This window comes from Elephantulus edwardii, unplaced genomic scaffold, assembly GCF_000299155.1.
Source record: "Elephantulus edwardii isolate Elephantulus edwardi_28Jun2011 unplaced genomic scaffold, EleEdw1.0 scaffold00268, whole genome shotgun sequence".
NCBI classification, from domain to species: Eukaryota; Metazoa; Chordata; class Mammalia; order Macroscelidea; family Macroscelididae; genus Elephantulus; species Elephantulus edwardii.
The window spans coordinates 297,367-314,735 of NW_006400018.1; the positions used below are offsets into that span (position 1 = coordinate 297,367).

Consider the following 17,369-nt stretch of genomic DNA (forward strand, 5'->3'; position numbering starts at 1 on the left):
GTCAGATCTGATTTGACGGTACACACGCACACACACACACACACACACACACACACACACACACACACACTATACAATTCAGTGGTTGATGGATTGCTGTGAAAAAAATGGTACCAGCTATAAAAATGGCATGGTGGCAGCACTGGGCCTCCTTATCTCACTTCACAGGGGGATAGTGTGATGGCTTTAACAGCCGTACATCAGCATCCAGGGGTGATTGCTCTACTTTTCTTCTGGTCAACCTTTTTTACAAGTTCTGAAACCAGCTGTCTGTCCCAGCATACTCTGCTTGTCTGCTGTGTTTAATAGTTTATTGCAATGGCCATACAAACTCAGAGTATTCACAATTTTGGAGTTTATTTGGGAAGCAGCAGGTTGTAATTCAGGATTAGAAGTGACTTGGGAAACAGTTACTCCATTCTGTCTCCAGAGGGCTCTCTCCCCAGCCCTCAGCCTGGGCCTCAGTCCCTTGGCCCAGCCCAGCTTCTCTCTGGCTTAGGAAAGGGGTACAAAACTCTTTAGCTCTGCTGTTAAGTACCCAAAGGTGTCGCACTTCCTGGATCGCTCTAGTGCCACTTCTCACCTCCCTCCTGGTTCCGCAGCTCCCATTTCTCAGCTCCTGCTTCTTGGTGTCTTTGGCCATCTCTGTGTTACATCTGTCTCTGTCTTCGAGTCTCAGAGGTTCTCAGGGCAGGGACTCTGGGACCAGAGGGTGCCTGCCCTCCGCTGCTGACTTGGTGGTATAGTGGTTCTCCTTTCTGCCTCTGGGGAAGGCACATTTTAAACGGGGCATGATGACAAAACTGACAAATTGTCTTGTTAGAATTCTGTACACTTTTTACGTGATCCCACCCTCAAAGGGGAGCCCTTGTGGTGCGGTGGTTAAAGTTCTCAGTTGCTTAAGAGGTTGGTAGTTTGAACCCACCAGTTGCTCTGTGGGAGAAAGATGCTTCTCTGAAGATTCCTAGCCTTGGAAATTCTATGGCCCTTTCTTGTTGGTCCTGTAGCGTATGAGGTCTCCAGTATGAGGGGAACCGTCTCAGTGGTAGTGGGCTGGTATCCACATTGAAGTACGTTTATGAATGTTCCCTGCTGTTGTGGAAACAGCAAGCAAGTGTCCTCAGTTTGTAGGCTTACTCACTCAGTGCTGCCCCCTTGGAACCTAACCATAGCTGACCCTCCATGGGGTTTCCAAGGCTGTCCGTTTCACAGAGGAATATTGCCCATCTTTCTCCCTCGGACCCCCTGGTGGATTCGTACCCATAGAGGTACCCCCTTTGGGATAGCAGTGCAACTCTCCAAGGACTGGGCCACCAGAGTCTTTTATTCACGGGCTAGTCCTTCACCTCAAAGCTTTTCACCTGCTCTTTGACCCCCTGTTGTGTTTTGCCAGGGAGTGTTTGCTATTGTGGAGATGGGGGACATTGGTGCTCGAGAGGCCGTCTTGTCGCAGCCCCAGCACAGCCTGGGAGGACGTCGCCTGCGGGTCCGCCCACGAGAGCAGAAGGAGTTCCAGAGTCCAGCTTCCAAGTCCCCCAAGGGGGCGGCCCCCGACAGTCACCAGCTGACCAGAGCCCTCGCTGAGGTGCCAGATGTGGGGGCGCAGATGATGAAGCTCGTGGAGCTGAGGGAGCTGTCTGAGGCTGAGCGGCAGCTTCGGAGCCTCGTGGTGTCCCTGATGCAGGAGGTCTTCACAGAGTTCTTCCCTGGTAAGTCAGTGCCCGCCTCATTCTGCCTGAGCCTCTGCCCTTCACCTCCCCCCTCAGCATCCCCCATCCTCCCACAGCTGCTCGTGGGGGTCTCTTGGTTGCTCTTTGATTTTTTTTGTACCCCTCTTGTGGAGCCTTGACAGTGCTGTTAACTGAAAGGCCAGTGGTTTGAACATACCTGCAGCTCCACAGGAGAAAGGTGTGGCTTGCTGCTTCCTTAAAGACCACAGCCTTGAAAACCTGCAGGGTCGCTGCCCTCTGTCGTGTGGGGTCGCTAGGAGTCAGCATTGTCCTGATGGACAGGGGTTTTAGTACTGGCATCTTCCACTCCCTGCTCTCCCTAATGTCTCTTGACCTTTATTCTCTGTTCTGCACTCAGGCTGTGTGGTCCAGCCTTTTGGCTCGTCCATTAACAGCTTTGACGTCCATGGCTGTGATCTTGACCTCTTCCTGGATCTGGGTGACTTAGAAGAGCCTCAGGTGAGTGACGAGAGGCTGATGAGAAGGTCTATTGAGAATAGGCAGTCAGAACAAATTGCCTATTACTAGCCGTGGGCAAATGCCTTACCTCTCTAGATTTGACTTCCTCATCTGGAAAATGGGAATGATGGGATCTACATGGCAGGGTGATTGTAGAGAAATGTGAACATGGATGAATGTTAGGAACAGGAGAAAAAAATTCAAAACGGTGTGCCTAATATGATCTTATTGTGGTAAAATAATGTTTTAAAAGACACACAATAAAGTGAACTTTGGGTTGTAGATTTTTGTTTATATATTTTTTTTTTAATTTTTAAAAAATTAGTTTATTTGTGTGTGTCTGTACCATCAAATTGGATCTGACTGGTACAGGAGGAGATTGCCCCTCCTTCTCCAGCAGAGCATCTGGTGGATTCGAACCATGTGCCTCTGGGATTGTAGTTGCAGCTCCTTGCCACTAGGCCACCAGGCCACCAGAACTCCCCAGCAGTTAGGTTCTTGACTATTAAGTGAAAAGTTGGCAGTTCGAATCCACCACCTGCTTTATCGGAGACAGGTGTGACAGTTTGGTTCCAAGATTTAGAACCTGGGGAACTCTCGGGGGCGGTTCTGCTCTGTCCTGGAGGGTAACTGTGACTCAGAATTGACTTGATAGCAGTGGGTTTGGGTGAATCTTGACAGAAGCGACTGCTTCCTGTTGTCTCCTACTGAGTGATTGGTGGATTCCCACGGGCAGCCTTTTAGTCAGCAGCCAAGCACTTAACCATTGCCTCACCATGGCTTCTTTCTTTGGAATAAGAATGAAAGTTTTTATACTTATTGATGTTATTTTTCCTTCTCTCTCTCTGTGCACACACAGACACATAAACACATTTGTATTTGCTGACCCATTAGAAAGTAGATTGGACACATGCCCACTTACCCTTTACTCTTTCAATATGGATTATCTAAGAATACAGGTATTCTACTGTATAACCACATTATACTTCTTAGATCAAAGATATTTTAACACTGGAACAAGCCTGTAACTTCCAGTCTAAATTCTAATTTTCTCAGATAACTTGAAAGTGAACCATTATGTTGTCTCTTTTTTTTTTTAAAAAAAAAAAGATTATTATTTTTTTGTGTGTGTACTATCAAATCAGATTGCCCCTCCTTCTCCAGCAGAGCATCTGTTGGATTTGAACTGCAAACCTCTGGGATTGCAGTGCAGCTTCTTGCCACTAGGCCACCAGAGCTCCCTTATGTTGTCTCTTAGTCTTCTTTGATCTGGAACACTTCCTCTGTCTCTTTTCATGTTTTGTTTTATTTATTTATTTATTTATTTTCATTTATGTCTTGCTTTTACTTATTGTCATTTATTTTTTTTTAAATTTTTGTTAATTTTTGTGTGTGTACCATCGAATCAGATCCAACTGACGTAGAAGGAGATTGCCCCTCCTTCTCCAGCGGAGCATCTGGTGGATTTGAACCGCACTCCTTTGGGATCGCAATGCAGCTTTTTGCCACACTAGACCACCAGAACTCCCTTATTGTCATTTACAAAATTTTTTGTGTATGTGATTGATTTTAACAGAAGTTTACAGAAGAGTTAGGTTTTCCTTTTTTTGTGACTGATTTAAAAATACAGACCATTTACTTTATGGACTTGAGAGGTTATTTTTCTTTTTAAAAAGAGTGGTCGTGAGGAATGAACGGGTTTATGCATGGAGCCTAGTACAGAGGAACCAGTAAATATTTGATTTTAGTTCGGAGACAGGAGCAGCTCTCTGGTTCGTGTTGGCACAGGAAGCGTTCATTACTCTTTCCTGCCCACAGCCCGCTCTCAAGTCTCCGGAGTCTCCGTCCTTGGACTCAGCGCTTGCTTCTCCCCTGGATTCGCAGGCCCTGGCCTGCTTCCCTGCCTCACCTCCAGGCTCGCAGCCTCCAGCTTCTCCCCGAGACTCGGAAGCCCTGGACTTTGAAACGCCTTCTTGCCTGGAGCCCCAGACTCCAGACTCAGCCTTGGCATCTGAGACCCTGGCCTCTCCCCAGTCCTTGCCTCCAGCCTCTCCCCTTCAGGAGGACAGAGGAGAGGGGGACCTAGGGAAGCCTCTGGAACTAGCAGAGGCCTTGAAGTCAGAGAAAGCAGAGGGGGGAGCAATGCTGGAGCTGGTGGGATCTATTCTTCGGGGCTGTGTTCCTGGAGTGTACGGAGTCCAAACTGTGCCCTCTGCCCGGCGCCCGGTGGTCAAGTTCTGCCATCGGCCTTCAGGTCTCCATGGTGACGTCTCCCTCAGTAACCGGTATCTTTGTTGGGGGGTGGCGGTGGTTGGGGAAGACCGGCTGAGAATTCGGCTGGGGGGGTGAGGAGGGAGTCTTGATTTGGGAGGCTCCCTCCTGTGCCCATTGATCCCTGGGAAGGTTCTCTTGGCACTGCTCTCTGCCTCTCATCCTGTCTGACCCCATGTCTATGTCCTTGAAGTGCGTTCCCTGAACAGTGGTTTTTAAGGGATGTGGAAAAGGATGTGCTGGTTCACTGTGTTTGGAAAACACTAGGTTAAATGCAAATGAGTTTTTACTTCTTCTCCCCCTTGCCCACTTTCCTTCATTCCTTTGCATGCTGTAGAGTCTGAGCAGTTTCCAGCGTGTTCTGTGAACGTGAGATGAGCAGAGAGGATATAGCTTTTCCCAAACTCATTTGATCTCCTTTTGCACGCCTTCTCACGAGATCAGTGTTCTGGCCACCTCTTTGGAAAACCCCTTCCTGGCTTCTACTCCAGCTGGCCCTGGTTGTCCACGTCCTGAATGAGAACAGGGTGTGGGTAACTCAGAGGGTTCCTGGTCCCACACACCATTGTCTCCCCTTTCTCCTAGGCTGGCCCTGCACAACTCCCGCTTCCTGAGTCTTTGCTCCGAGCTGGATGGGCGAGTCCGACCCCTGGTGTACACCGTCCGCTGCTGGGCTCAGGGCCGAGGGCTGTCAGGTGAGGATGAAGCAGGAAGGCCTTGGCGCTTAGTCAGTGTCAGGAAAGAGGGCATCAGGGAGGGAAGAGGGGCAGGTATGGGGACGGGGCTGATGTTGAGAAAAGTGGACAGAAAGGGGCAGGAAGCATCTCTAACTGGAATTCTGGATTATTCACTCAGGAAGCGGCCCTCTTCTCAGTAATTACGCCTTGACCTTGCTCGTTGTCTACTTCCTTCAGACCAGGGACCCCCCGGTGTTACCCGCTGTGACCCAGCTCACTCAGAAAGCAGGTACAGCAGCCCGGCCTGGGCGGCGATCTCGGCAGGCTCATCCCGCCCGTCGTCACAGTTACACACGCAGCTCGGAGATGAGCTCTCCCCTTGTCCCCTACACCCTCTCACACCTCCTCACCGCCCTTCTGTGCGCAGCTGAGCTGGGCTTTTCTTGCTCACAGGTGAGGGGGAGCAGGTGGAGGTGGACGGCTGGGACTGTAGTTTCCCCCGGGATGCCTCAAGGCTGGAGCCCAGCACCAACGTGGAGCCCCTCAGTAAGTTTTGGAGGTTTTAAAAATTGTATTATTGTTTCTTTTTAAAAAATATTTTTTATTTTACACTGGTTTGCTTACAAACTTCGTATTATTCATTGTGTTTCACACTATCCTTCATTCATGTTGTCATTCATACAACCATTTGCATGCGTTAATGGGTGTGTTTTTTTAAATTGAGATTTTAATGAAATTTTATAGAGAACTTGGATTTCCATTCATTCATTTTTGCACATCTTCCTTCCTGCCTCCTCTTCCCCCCACTTTGCTTTCCTCTTTGGGGGAAAAAAATTCTTTCATTGTTACATGGTTACCTCCTCCAGTCCACTTTACTGTGCAGTTCTTATTCCTTTTATACAGTTTTCTCCCTCGTCTGTTTCAATGCCGTGTACATTATTTATCCCCTCTTTTCTTAGTTTCCCCCTAATCCCCAGGTAAGTCCTGTTTTATAACAGTGGCATTATGCAGTATTTGTCTTTTTTTTGTTTTGTTTCTGAAAACAAATTTTATTTTAATAAGTTTAAATACATTACATAACATTAAAACTGAAACGGGTGGTGGGGGGAGAACCAGTTGTTCCTTCACAGGGCATTGGGCCGCTGTTGCTATCAAGCTGCAAGCTCTACAGCTAGCTAGGACTGATACGTCAGCTTGTTCCCTTGTCAAAAGTTTAACTCTGAAGTTTGCCTCACATCCTGGTGTTTTCTGGGACAGACAAGGCTTCAGGATTATGTCTGGTCAGAAAGAACTAAGACCTCGGTGGCAGATAGATGTCCCATCTCACTCCTAAGTTCTGCCTGCTTTGCTGGGCTGAAGACACCAGTGATCTTTCTTTCGTTACCACAGCTCCTTCTAGTGGTACAGCAGCCTCACCCCATCCTCTCAGCTCCATCTAGGGGTGCTCAGGTGCTGGGTTGGCCTTCTTTTGGAGTAGGGGCATTTGGGGCTAGACATAGCCATCTACGATCTTGGGGATCTGAGTTGGGCTGAAACATCAACGTTATTGCTTTGTTTCAGGCGGGGCACTGTCAGGTGCCTACTGCTTGACCTCCGTTTAAATGAGGGACTTCCAGACTAGACAGCATGGCTCTTTTCAGTTTATTGCATGAAAGTGTTACACTAGTCCAAGTTAAAAGTGGACCCCAAATGGTTACATTATACAAGCTGTGAAGTTTTAAACTTGTGACAAGGGACAGAAGGGAAATTTTCTACTCATTGCAAGGAAATCCTCACTTAAGTTTCTGTGAGCCACAAGCACTTAAAACCCATGAACCTTCAGCTGGTCGTCCTTAGCCAGTCCAGTCTCTACAAGGAACTGGCATATGTTCTTGCGCTGGTCACCCTGTAGCTGAATTACTTCTCCATATTCTGGATGCTCAAGCACAGGACCATTGCAGGCAAACTTCTTAAACGCCTTCACTAGTTTCTTTTTATCGTAATCATCAGCGATCCCTTGGACAGTTGTAAGGGTCTTCCTGCCGTTTCTCTGTTGAATTCTTATATGGGTATAATGCTCAGTCCCGGCAGGAAGCAGGTCATCACCCTGACTTGCATCAGCAAAGGGGTCGAAAGAGTGGAGGTTCTGGATAGCGGACATACGATACGATTCCTTTTCCTCGGTGGAAACAGCCTGCGGAAGGCGGTGGCGGGAGAAGGCGGGCAGGGGGGACGGAGCATCGGGAAGCGAGGGGGCTCGAGGGGGAGGCAGCTGAGTCCTCGGCGGCGGCTCAGTGATTGGGGAGTATTTGTCTTTTTGTGACTGAGGTATTTCACTCAGCATAATGTCCTCCATGGTCACCCATTTTGTATAATATTTCATGAGTTCATTGTTTTTCAGTGTGTGTTATGTTTTATAAAATTAATCACCATTAGAGGGAAAGAGGTGGGAGCAGAGGGTTGAGGATGGGTAGGGGTGAAACCATAGGGTTGCACAGTTCGGTGGGTGGAGGGGAGGGGGAAGGAAATGGGAGGGATCCAGGTGAAAAGACAGGGTCATGATAGGCATGGTCCAATGGTGATTAATTTTATAAAACATAAAGCGTGAAAATGATTGTATGAAACACTATGAATAAGCAATAGTGTGAAACACCATGTATACAAACTTTGTAAGCAAACCAATTAAAAAAAAACACCACAAACCTATTTACTGTTGAACTAAGCCCACCATTGCCCTGTCTTTCTAGATCCCTTCCCTTTCCTATTTCCTTTTCCTCTCCTCTCTCTGTCCACCAAATTGTGCCTTGAGAGCTGGGGAGAGGACCAGTGAGGATTGCTCATCCCGGTGGGTGTGCCCAGCATGGTTCTCGGACCACTCCGTAGGGTGGTGAATACTGTTACTGCTGGTTTGCAGACAAGAGACCAGGCTCGGAGCAGCCAGGTGCTTGCCCGAGGCAGAGGAAGGAGCCCCTTTGGGGGAAGGGGATGACTGGAGTTACAGAGGGAGGGCCTGGACCTCTGTGTGCAGGAATCAGAGAGTTCTAGCTTCTGGACACTGAACTGTTGGGAAGCGAAACAGCTGCGGTGAGGAATGACCAGTGAGCGACCTGCCCCTAGGAGTCTCAGCTCTGCCTCGTAGTGACCCTGGAGGCCAGAGAACTGCCCCGTGGGGGTTCTTTACAGAGTAGGTTGTCTGGCCTGCAGAGCAGTTGGTCGGTTCAAACCACTAACCTTTCTGGTGAATAGCTGAGTGCTTAGCCACTGTGCCACCAGGGCTCCTTATTGGCTTATAAGTTAAGTGACCCCTTTCTTCCAATCTTCCTTCTCCTCCAGGTTCCCTCCTGGCCCATTTCTTCTCCTGTGTGTCTTGCTGGGATCTCCGAGGCTCACTGCTGTCTCTGCGGGAGGGCCAGGCACTGCCTGTGGCCGGAGGTCTGCCCGCTAATCTCTGGGGGGGCCTGCGCCTCGGCCCTCTGAATCTCCAAGACCCCTTTGACCTGAGTCACAATGTGGCAGCCAATGTGACCAGCCGGGTAGCTGGGCGGCTACAGAACTGCTGCCGAGCTGCGGCCAATTACTGCCGAAGCCTCCAGTACCAGCAGCGCTCCTCCCGCGGTCGGGACTGGGGGCTTCTCCCTCTGCTGCAGCCCAGCTCCCCCAGCACCCTGCTGTCTGCTACACCCATCCCCTTGCCTTCTGCTCCCTTCCCCCAGCTCACTGTGGCCCTGGCCCAGTTGCTAAGGGAAGCGCTGGGGTGCCAGATAGAGCAGGGAACCAAGAGATCACGGTCAGAGGCAGGTGGAGCTGGGGAGTCTTCCCAGGGAGGGACAAGCAAAAGACTGAAACGAGATGGACAGAAAGAGAGGTGTGAGGAGGGGACAGAGGAGCAGCAGGGATGTGCAGGGGCCTACAGCGAGGATGGGGTGGAAGAGATGGTGGTGGAGGTTGGCGAGGCAGGGCAGGACTGGGCCATGCGGAGCCCTGAGCAGCCGGGGGAGCTGGCCCTGGTGACTGGAGAAGAGAGCTGGTCAGGCCCTGTCACCCTGGCAGAGCAGGGGCCCAAGGGACCTGACGCAGCCCAAGGAAGGTCACAGAGCGAGAGAGCCAAGGGGACAATGCTCTCTGCCTCGGTGAGCTGGCGCTGTGCCCTGTGGCACCGCGTGTGGCAGGGGCGGCGGCGTGCCCGGAGACGCCTACAGCAGCAAACTAAGGGGTCTGGAGCCAGCTCCCGAGCAGAGTGGCTGCTCACTGAGGCTCTGGTGACCCAGGAGCTGAGAGGACTGAGCGGTGGGGACCAGAGGCCGGAGGCTGGGCCCCTTCTGACCTTTGTGGCCTCCGCCTCCCTGGCGGACCAGACTCTCACTGTGACCCCACTGCAGGATTCCCAAGGCCTGTTCCCTGAACTCCACCATTTCTTACAGGTTTTTCTCCCTCAAGCACTGAGACATCTGCTCAAGTAAAGACAGATGCTAAAGGGCAATAAAGCTGCTAGTTTAATACTCATGTCTCCACCTTTCTCTCATCTCCACCTGATGAGAACTCCTCCTTCCCTTCCCAGCAAACCTCAGATGCAGGGGTCCAAGACAGGGGGCCTGGGTCTGGGCTTCTTGAATGATGGCATGCTAAGAATTGTGAAAACGCCCAAGGTCTGCCTTGGTCCTTAACCTTTGTGAACGCCTAAGGTCTGCCTTAATGCTACAGGGGGTGAAATACAGTTTGTATCTGCACTTCCCGCATCTCCTGATGCAGCACTTGGTTAAGTATTAATATTAAATTTGATATTTGGCTTCCCACAATTGTCCAGCTCTTACTTAGATGTTGTTAAGTGCTGTCGAGTCATAGGCGACTCATAGCGACCCTATGAACAAAAGTCCTTGACATTTGCATGCGTAACTTTCATCCTTTCTCCAGGTTTGTAGGGTTTCTGGAGGCAAGTTATTTACAGAAGCAGATGCCACTCCTGCTTCCAAGCTTGTTTCAACCAGGGAGCATCACCAAACACTGTCCACCATGGGTAACTGTTATCACATTTGATACATCAGTGTCACAGTGTTCAGCTTCACAGCGACCATGAGTTACCTCTGGAAGGCAAGTGGACACACCATGGCTATATGATCTAGAAGACTGAACGAAAACAATGAAAAACAGGCCTAGGGCCACAGATTAAAATCACCCACCTTTGACTTGGTAGCATGGCTTTCGGTCCACTAGGCCAACTGGTCTCTCTCTGTGTTGTTGAGGGCCATGGAGTTGTAGGTGACTCATACCCTGTGAACAAAAGTCCTTGACACTTGCGTTTGTGACTTTAATCCTTTCTCCAGGTTCATAGGGTTTCTGGAGGCAAGCTATTTACGGAAGTGGATGCTACTCCTGCTTCCAAGCTTGTTTCAACCTAGGAGCTCCACCAAACACTGTCCACCATGGGTAACTATTAGCGCATTTTGACACATCAGTGTCACAGTGTTCAACCTATGAACCTTACTTAGAGAAGTGCTTTAAAAGACCTTGGCCTGAATCCCAGAGGCGTGCAGTTCGAACCCACCAGATGCTCTGCTGGAGGAGGGACAGTCTCCTCTTGTACCAGTCAGATCCAATTTGATGGTAAACACACAAAAATAATAAAAACAAAAAAAACCCTTCACTAAATAATAATAAAAAAAATCTTGGCCTGAATCCTGGCATTTGACACAGTGGTGCTATAGTTTCCAGCATCATAGCAACTCACAAGTTACCCCAGTTAGCCCTAAGAACAAATGATAAGCAAGTGTACACACCTAAACTATAAAATAATTAGCAATATGCAAATCATTCCCCTAATATGATAGAGGAACACAGGTAGCCATAGAATTAGAGGTAGAGGCCAGAGTGTAACTCAATCAAAATGAAAAAAAAAACCAAAACCACCAAAACCCAGCTGCAAAAATCTTTAATAATTGGACCATGGAGTGTATAAAGTATGAGTGTAGGAAAACCGGATTGTGTGAAAAATTAAGTGGAATGCTTGAACATTGACATTCTAGGTATTAGGGAGATGAAATGGACTGGCATTGGCCACTTTGAATCAGATAATCACATGATACACTATGCTAAGAATGAAAAACAGAAGAATGGTGTTGCATTCATAGTAAGACAATTTCAATCTATACTGAAGTGCAAGGAATTGGCAAGAAACAAGGCTCCAGGAGTTGACGGCATACCAATTGACATATTTCAACAAACAGACGCTGGCCTGGATGTGCTCACTAAGTTGTGCCAAGAAATTTGGAGAACAGCCAGCTGGCTCATTGACTGGAAAAGATCAATATTTGTTCCCATTCCAAGGAAAGGTGACCCAACAGAGTGTGGAAATTATCGAACAATATAATTGATATCACATGCAAGCAAGATTCTGCTGAAAATTATCCAAAAACGTTTGGAACAATATGTCAACAGAGAACTGCCAGATGTGCAGGCTGGATTTAGAAGATGTCATGGTACGAGGGATATTATAGCTAATGTCAGATGGATCTTGGCAGAAAGCAAAGAATACCAGAAGAATGTCTATCTGGGCTTCATTGACTATGCAAAGGCTTTTGACTGTGTGGATCACAACAAGCTGTGGCTGACTGTAAGAAGAATGGGAACCCCAGAACATTTGATTGTGCTAATGCGAAACCTATTCTTGGACCAGGAGGCAGTCATCAGAACAGAGCAAGGAGACACAACATGGTTCAAAATCAAGAAGGGGGTCCACAGGGATGTAGTCTGTCTCCATACCTTTTCGATCTGTATGCAGAACAGATCATCCGAAATGCTGGGCTACACAAAGAGGAATGTGGCATCAGGATTGGTGGAAGAATCATCAACAACCTGTGTTATGCAGATGACACAACCCTGCTTGCTGAAACTGAGGAAGACCTGAGGCGCTTGCTGCAGAAGATCAAGGACTACAGCCTCCTAAATGTCAAGAAAACAAAGATTGTAACCACTGGGCCAATTAGCAGCATCAGCATGGATGGTGAGGAGATTGAGATAGTTAACAGTTTTAGGTTACTTGGCTCCGCAGTCAACGCTCTTGGTAACAGCAGCCAGGATATCAGGAGACGAATTGCATTGGGAAAGTCGGCTGTGAGGGACCTCTCAAGAGTACTGAAGAGCAACGATGTCAGGCTGGAGACTAAGGTGCGCCTGATCCGGGCTATAGTCTTCGCAATTATGTGCCATGCATCAGAGAGTTGGACAGTGAATAGGGCTGATAGAAAGAGGATTGATGCCTTTGAGCTGTGGTGCTGGAGAAGAGTGTTGAATATACCATGGACTGCTAGGAGAACAAACAGGTTGTCCTGGAGAGGGTGAAGCCAGAGTGTTCCCTGGAGTCAAGGATTCCAAAGCTTCGTCTGACATATTTTGGGCATGTTGCAAGGAGGGACTGTTCCTTGGAAAGAGACATCATGTTTGGCAGAGTGGAGGGGAAGCGAAGGAGAGGAAGACCTTTGGTGAGATGAATCGATTCTGTGACTGGAGCGGTGGGAATAAGTGCGTTTGAGATGGCTAGGTTGGCACAGGATAGAACAGCATTTAGAGCTCTTGTACATAGGGTCACTATGAGTCGCAAGCGACTCGATGGCACATAACAACAACAACAGTACTGAAGTGCAATGTTTTGAGTGATAGAATATTATCTATATGCACTCAGGAAAACCTGTTAATACAGCTATTATTCAAATATACGTGCCAATAGTTAAAGATAAGGAAAGGGAACGTTTTTACCAAGTTTTGCAGTCCAACACTGGCCAAACATGCAATCAAGCTGCATTAATTATAACTGGTGACTGGAAAACAAAAGTTGGAAACAAGAAGAAATGGTAGTTGGAAAGTAATTTGGTGACAGAAATGAATCTGAAATTGGAATGATTTAATTTTATATGTTCAATGATTTATTAGTCGCAAATGTACCTTTTTAAGAAACCACAAATGGTGACTTGACATAAGAATCTCATCTGATGGACTGCAAAACAATCAGGCTGACAACATCCGTAGAAAGAACTTTTGGAGAAACTCAGTATCAGGCCAAGTGCTGACTCTGGAACAGACCACCCATTAATTGAAGCTGAAGAAAATGAAAACAAGTCTGTTACACAACACAAGGGGTTCTTTCCATAGTCAGTTTCCAATAAGACAAATGGATTTTAATATCCATAAGCACCTTTATTACACAGACTGACTCTGAGAAGAATGGGAATCCCAGAACAGTCAGAACAGAGCAAGGAAAATCTGCATGGTTCAAAATTGGGAAGGGCATACCCCAGGGATGTGTCCTGTCTCCATACCTTTTCAACCTGTATGCAGAACAGATTATCTGGGCAGCTGGCCTCTATGAGGAGAAATGAGGGGTCAGGATTGGTGGAAGATCTATCAACAATCTGCGATATGCAGATGACACAACCCTGCTTCCTGAAACTAAGGAGGACCTGAAGCACATGCTGCAGTGGGTCAAGGACTACAGCCTTCAATATGGATTGAGGCTCAATGTCAAGAAGACAAAGATTCTCACCACTGGACCAATTTGCAGCATCAGGCTGGATAGTGAAGAGATTGAGATTGTTCACAGCTTTAGTTTGCTTGGCTCCACAATCAACACTCTTGGCACCAGTAGCCAGGAAATTAAAAGACGTATTGCAATGGGAAAGTCTGCTGTTAGGGACCTCTCCAAAGTACTTAAGAGCAATAGTGTCTCTCTGGAGACTAAGGTGCATTTGATACAGGCTATGCATGGTCTTTGCAATCACTTGTTATACATCAGAGAGTTGGACAATGATGACTAGGGAAGGCAGAATGAGAACTGATGCCTTTGAGCTGTGGTGCTGGAGAAGAGTATTGAGGAAAACAAACAGATTCATCCTGGAGAAGGTTAAACCTGGCGTGTCCTTGGAGGCAAGGATTCTGAGGCTTCATACTTTGGACATGTTGTAAGGGTGGACTGGTCCTTAGACAGGGACATCATGCTTGGTAGGGTGGAGAGACAGCGCAGGAGGGGAAGGCCCTCTATTGATTGATTCAGTGACTGGGGTAATCTGGATGGGTGTGTCAGAGACAGTGAAGAGTTTAGGGCTGTTTTACATAGAGTCAACTGGATGGCACAACAACAGTACAAGCTAGCATTCACCCCAAGGCACTAAGGTATTCCTTAAGAGTCAACATTGTTATTAGTTTGTATTTACTGAATCCCTCCCTGAGATAGCATAAAATAAACAATAGAGAGGATCTTGGCCTTTTTTGCAAAAGACTTCCTTATGACCCCTTGTTTTTGTTTTCTACTCCCTTATGATTTTCTTTTGTTTGCCTTCCTTATGATTCTCAATGAATACTCAGAGAGGCATGGCTTGAGGCCTTCAATCCTGGGAACTGCTGGCCCCCTGTTTTTTATGCTCTCTGTTCTATCTCATTCTTGGTGGTCTGTCTCATTAATAATTATAAAAATACTTTACCCTCGGTCTGCAACAATGGTGAGTGACATTAAGGATATAATCAATGATGACAAGAGCAAAAGGTCATTACAGAAGAGAAGAAACAAAACACACACACAAAAATCCTCACCCAAGTGGATGTCAGAAGAGATTCTGAAAATTGAAGTGGAGTGAGAAGCCAAAACAAATGGAGGAGATGCTGAAGTAAAAAAGCTGCACAGAGATTTCAAAGGGCAGCTCCAGAAGACAAAGCAAAGTATTATAATGGAATGTGCAGGAGCTGGAGAATAAAAAGCAAAGAATTTACTTGTAACGGAGCGAGTCCCCAAAAAGATCACTGAGCCAGTTAGCCGAATTAACAAAGTTTATTTCGAGTTCGAACCCGGGCTCCCTCATGCTGACACAGCAGCATCCAGCCGAGAGCCCCGAATTGATGTCTGCCCCTCCTTTTATTACCTCTGCTATTCCCCTGCCCAACCATACACGCCATGATTGGTCATCAACAGTAGTTTGGGTATTTGTCCACCTTCAATTGGCTAGCCATAGCTCAGGGTAACAGTTTGGAAACCTATTTGAATCTTATCAGTTACTTCAGATACAGGAATGGGGAAAAATCCCTTGTGCCCTTAAAAGGAAGAAGAATTCCACTTTATGGCAGTTGATCAATCAGGGTGGGATTTACCACAGGTGGGAGTTGTTCGTTAAAAAAACCACTCAAGCGGGTGGGGTGGGGTTAACTGTACTTCACTAGAAACTGAGTTTCTGATAAATGGTCCTTTCATTACTCTGCATTTCTCAAGCTCAAGGAACTCAAAGACAATTTCCAACTGCAATACTGAGAGATTCTGGGGAGGGTTGTGGTGGTGTAGAAATCAAATCATCAGAATATAACGACCTTGAATCGCGAGCTGTCACAGAGCGGGAGCCCAGCCTCCCTACAAGCGACTGCTGTTATGTCCTCCCATCCGCCCTGTCCTGCTCAGAGGCCTCTCGACTACTGTCCTTTCTGTTCACAATAAAAATACCCTGGAGATTGCAAGGTGGTTTGAAGAGTGCAATCCTCGCTTTTACAGATGGTTTCAGGGGGGCTTGGGTTCCCGTTAGACAGCGGTCCCTTTCTGGGAACTAAAGAAGTTTGGCAAACTGCCACCTCCACGCAGGAGCTGTTTGACTGCAGGGTCCCACAGTTCTGGACTGGAAGTTGGCTGAATCCCTCTTTGTAGTTGATCATAAATAGGGTCGTTTAGAAGTCGTGGTCAACTCCAAAGTCCCTAGCAATAAAATACAGGGCATCTCTCAAAATACTGGCTGACAGCAGCGCCACGTACTCGGGAATCGGAGGCATTTCCAGCCAGCACGCAGCTCCCCTCCAGCCCCCTCCCCACAGGGAGCCCAGGAAGCCAGGCGATCGGTACAGCGCAGGCGCCAGCTTGTCGGCGCGTGCTAGGCGGGCCCCACCCCCTTTTGCCGCTGCTAGTTTCAGAACTGTCGTGCGTAGGCTTTCTGTGTCGTCCTCGCTTTCCGGCTGCTGGTTTTCCGCGGCTCTCCTCTGTGCCCCTCCCTTCCCCCTGTGGCGGCTTACTTTGCGGCAGCGCCTAGATCCCCACCCCCTTTCTCTGCGGAATCACCATGGCGGCTGGGGTAAGTTTGCCGGCTCTGGAGAGCCAGGTCACCCTATCCGCCGCCATCCTCTGCCAGAGTGGGGTCGGTGGTCGCCGGAGGACTTTTGGAGCCGCCTGGGGAACTGACCTGGCCTTTGCACACCTTTCTATTGGAGACTGGAGCTCCCGGAGTTCCAAGGGGAACTGAGGCTGGGAGCTCCGAGAGGCCAGACGTGGACAGGGTCCGAGGGTCGAGCAGAAACGAGATGTGGGGTTCGGACCTTCTGAGGCCTCGGAAAGGGGTGTCAGGTTCAGTGCCGCCTGGAGACGTGGGACGTGGGCAGGCTGAACTTTGGCGATCGTTCCGTGGGGCAGCAGCGGGGGACAGTGGGGAAGCGGGGCGTCTTTGTGGGCAGATCGACTGGGCACAATTGGGGGGTCGTGCCGAGGGGCTTGCGAACGCAAGGACCCTCGAGCCTGGAGTCAGACCAGCGAGGTAGGAGCCAGGCAACGCGGGGGGACTCTGCTGCAGGACAGGTTGGCGGGGTGGTGGGAGGAAGGCTGCATGCATTGTGAGGAGTTGATTTGGGAAGAGGGGGTGCCCTTGGGGATCTCCGTGGCCGTGCGGGGTGGGGGCTTTTTACCATGTCTGGGTGGGTGTGTGCGTGCGCCTTGGTGGGCGTGAGATCGGGGTGATGCTTGCGGAGGGGAACGGCCCCGTTGAGCAGTAGGCGGGCGCTGGGCACCCATCAATGAATGAAGCCCAGGGGAGGGAGGGGGCCCCGGCCTGGGGTGCTTGGAGATAGGGGGGGAAGAGAATGCTTTCCGAGGTGTCCTTAGGAAAGGTCAGCTCAGTCAGCAGGCTTTATTTAGCAGTTGGTGTGTGTGGCTCTGTTCTTGGAATTTCCAGGGACTCTGATTACATGTGACAGGTACTAAAGAACTGGGTTCACCAGTGAAGAGTTGAACAAATGGGGAGCAGTTCTGGGAGGTGACATTTAGGACCGGGACCCTCTACTTAATGCTCCCCCCCCTTTTTGCACAGACCTTGTACACATACCCCGAAAACTGGAGGGCCTTTAAGGCCCTCATCGCTGCTCAGTACAGCGGGGCTCAAGTCCGCGTGCTCTCCGCACCACCCCACTTCCATTTCGGCCAAACCAACCGCACCCCTGAATTTCTCCGCAAGTTTCCTGCCGGCAAGGT

General features: G+C 48.9%; 2 protein-coding genes across 2 annotated transcripts in view; both read left to right on the forward strand.

Annotated features, from left to right (window-relative positions):
* The window catches only part of TUT1 (terminal uridylyl transferase 1, U6 snRNA-specific), a 14,858-nt gene extending 5,282 nt beyond the window's left edge, over positions 1 to 9,576 (forward strand). The window contains exons 3-9 of the mRNA XM_006899831.1: positions 1,394 to 1,709; positions 2,089 to 2,189; positions 4,008 to 4,474; positions 5,046 to 5,155; positions 5,316 to 5,431; positions 5,602 to 5,683; positions 8,450 to 9,576. Coding sequence (XP_006899893.1) covers positions 1,394 to 1,709; positions 2,089 to 2,189; positions 4,008 to 4,474; positions 5,046 to 5,155; positions 5,316 to 5,431; positions 5,602 to 5,683; positions 8,450 to 9,576 — 2,319 coding nt within the window. The remainder of the gene's footprint in view (positions 1 to 1,393; positions 1,710 to 2,088; positions 2,190 to 4,007; positions 4,475 to 5,045; positions 5,156 to 5,315; positions 5,432 to 5,601; positions 5,684 to 8,449) is intronic.
* Positions 9,577 to 16,191: 6,615 nt separating this feature from the next.
* EEF1G (eukaryotic translation elongation factor 1 gamma) overlaps positions 16,192 to 17,369 on the forward strand; it is an 18,293-nt gene continuing 17,115 nt past the window's right edge. The window contains exons 1-2 of the mRNA XM_006899867.1: positions 16,192 to 16,203; positions 17,209 to 17,367. Coding sequence (XP_006899929.1) covers positions 16,192 to 16,203; positions 17,209 to 17,367 — 171 coding nt within the window. The remainder of the gene's footprint in view (positions 16,204 to 17,208; positions 17,368 to 17,369) is intronic.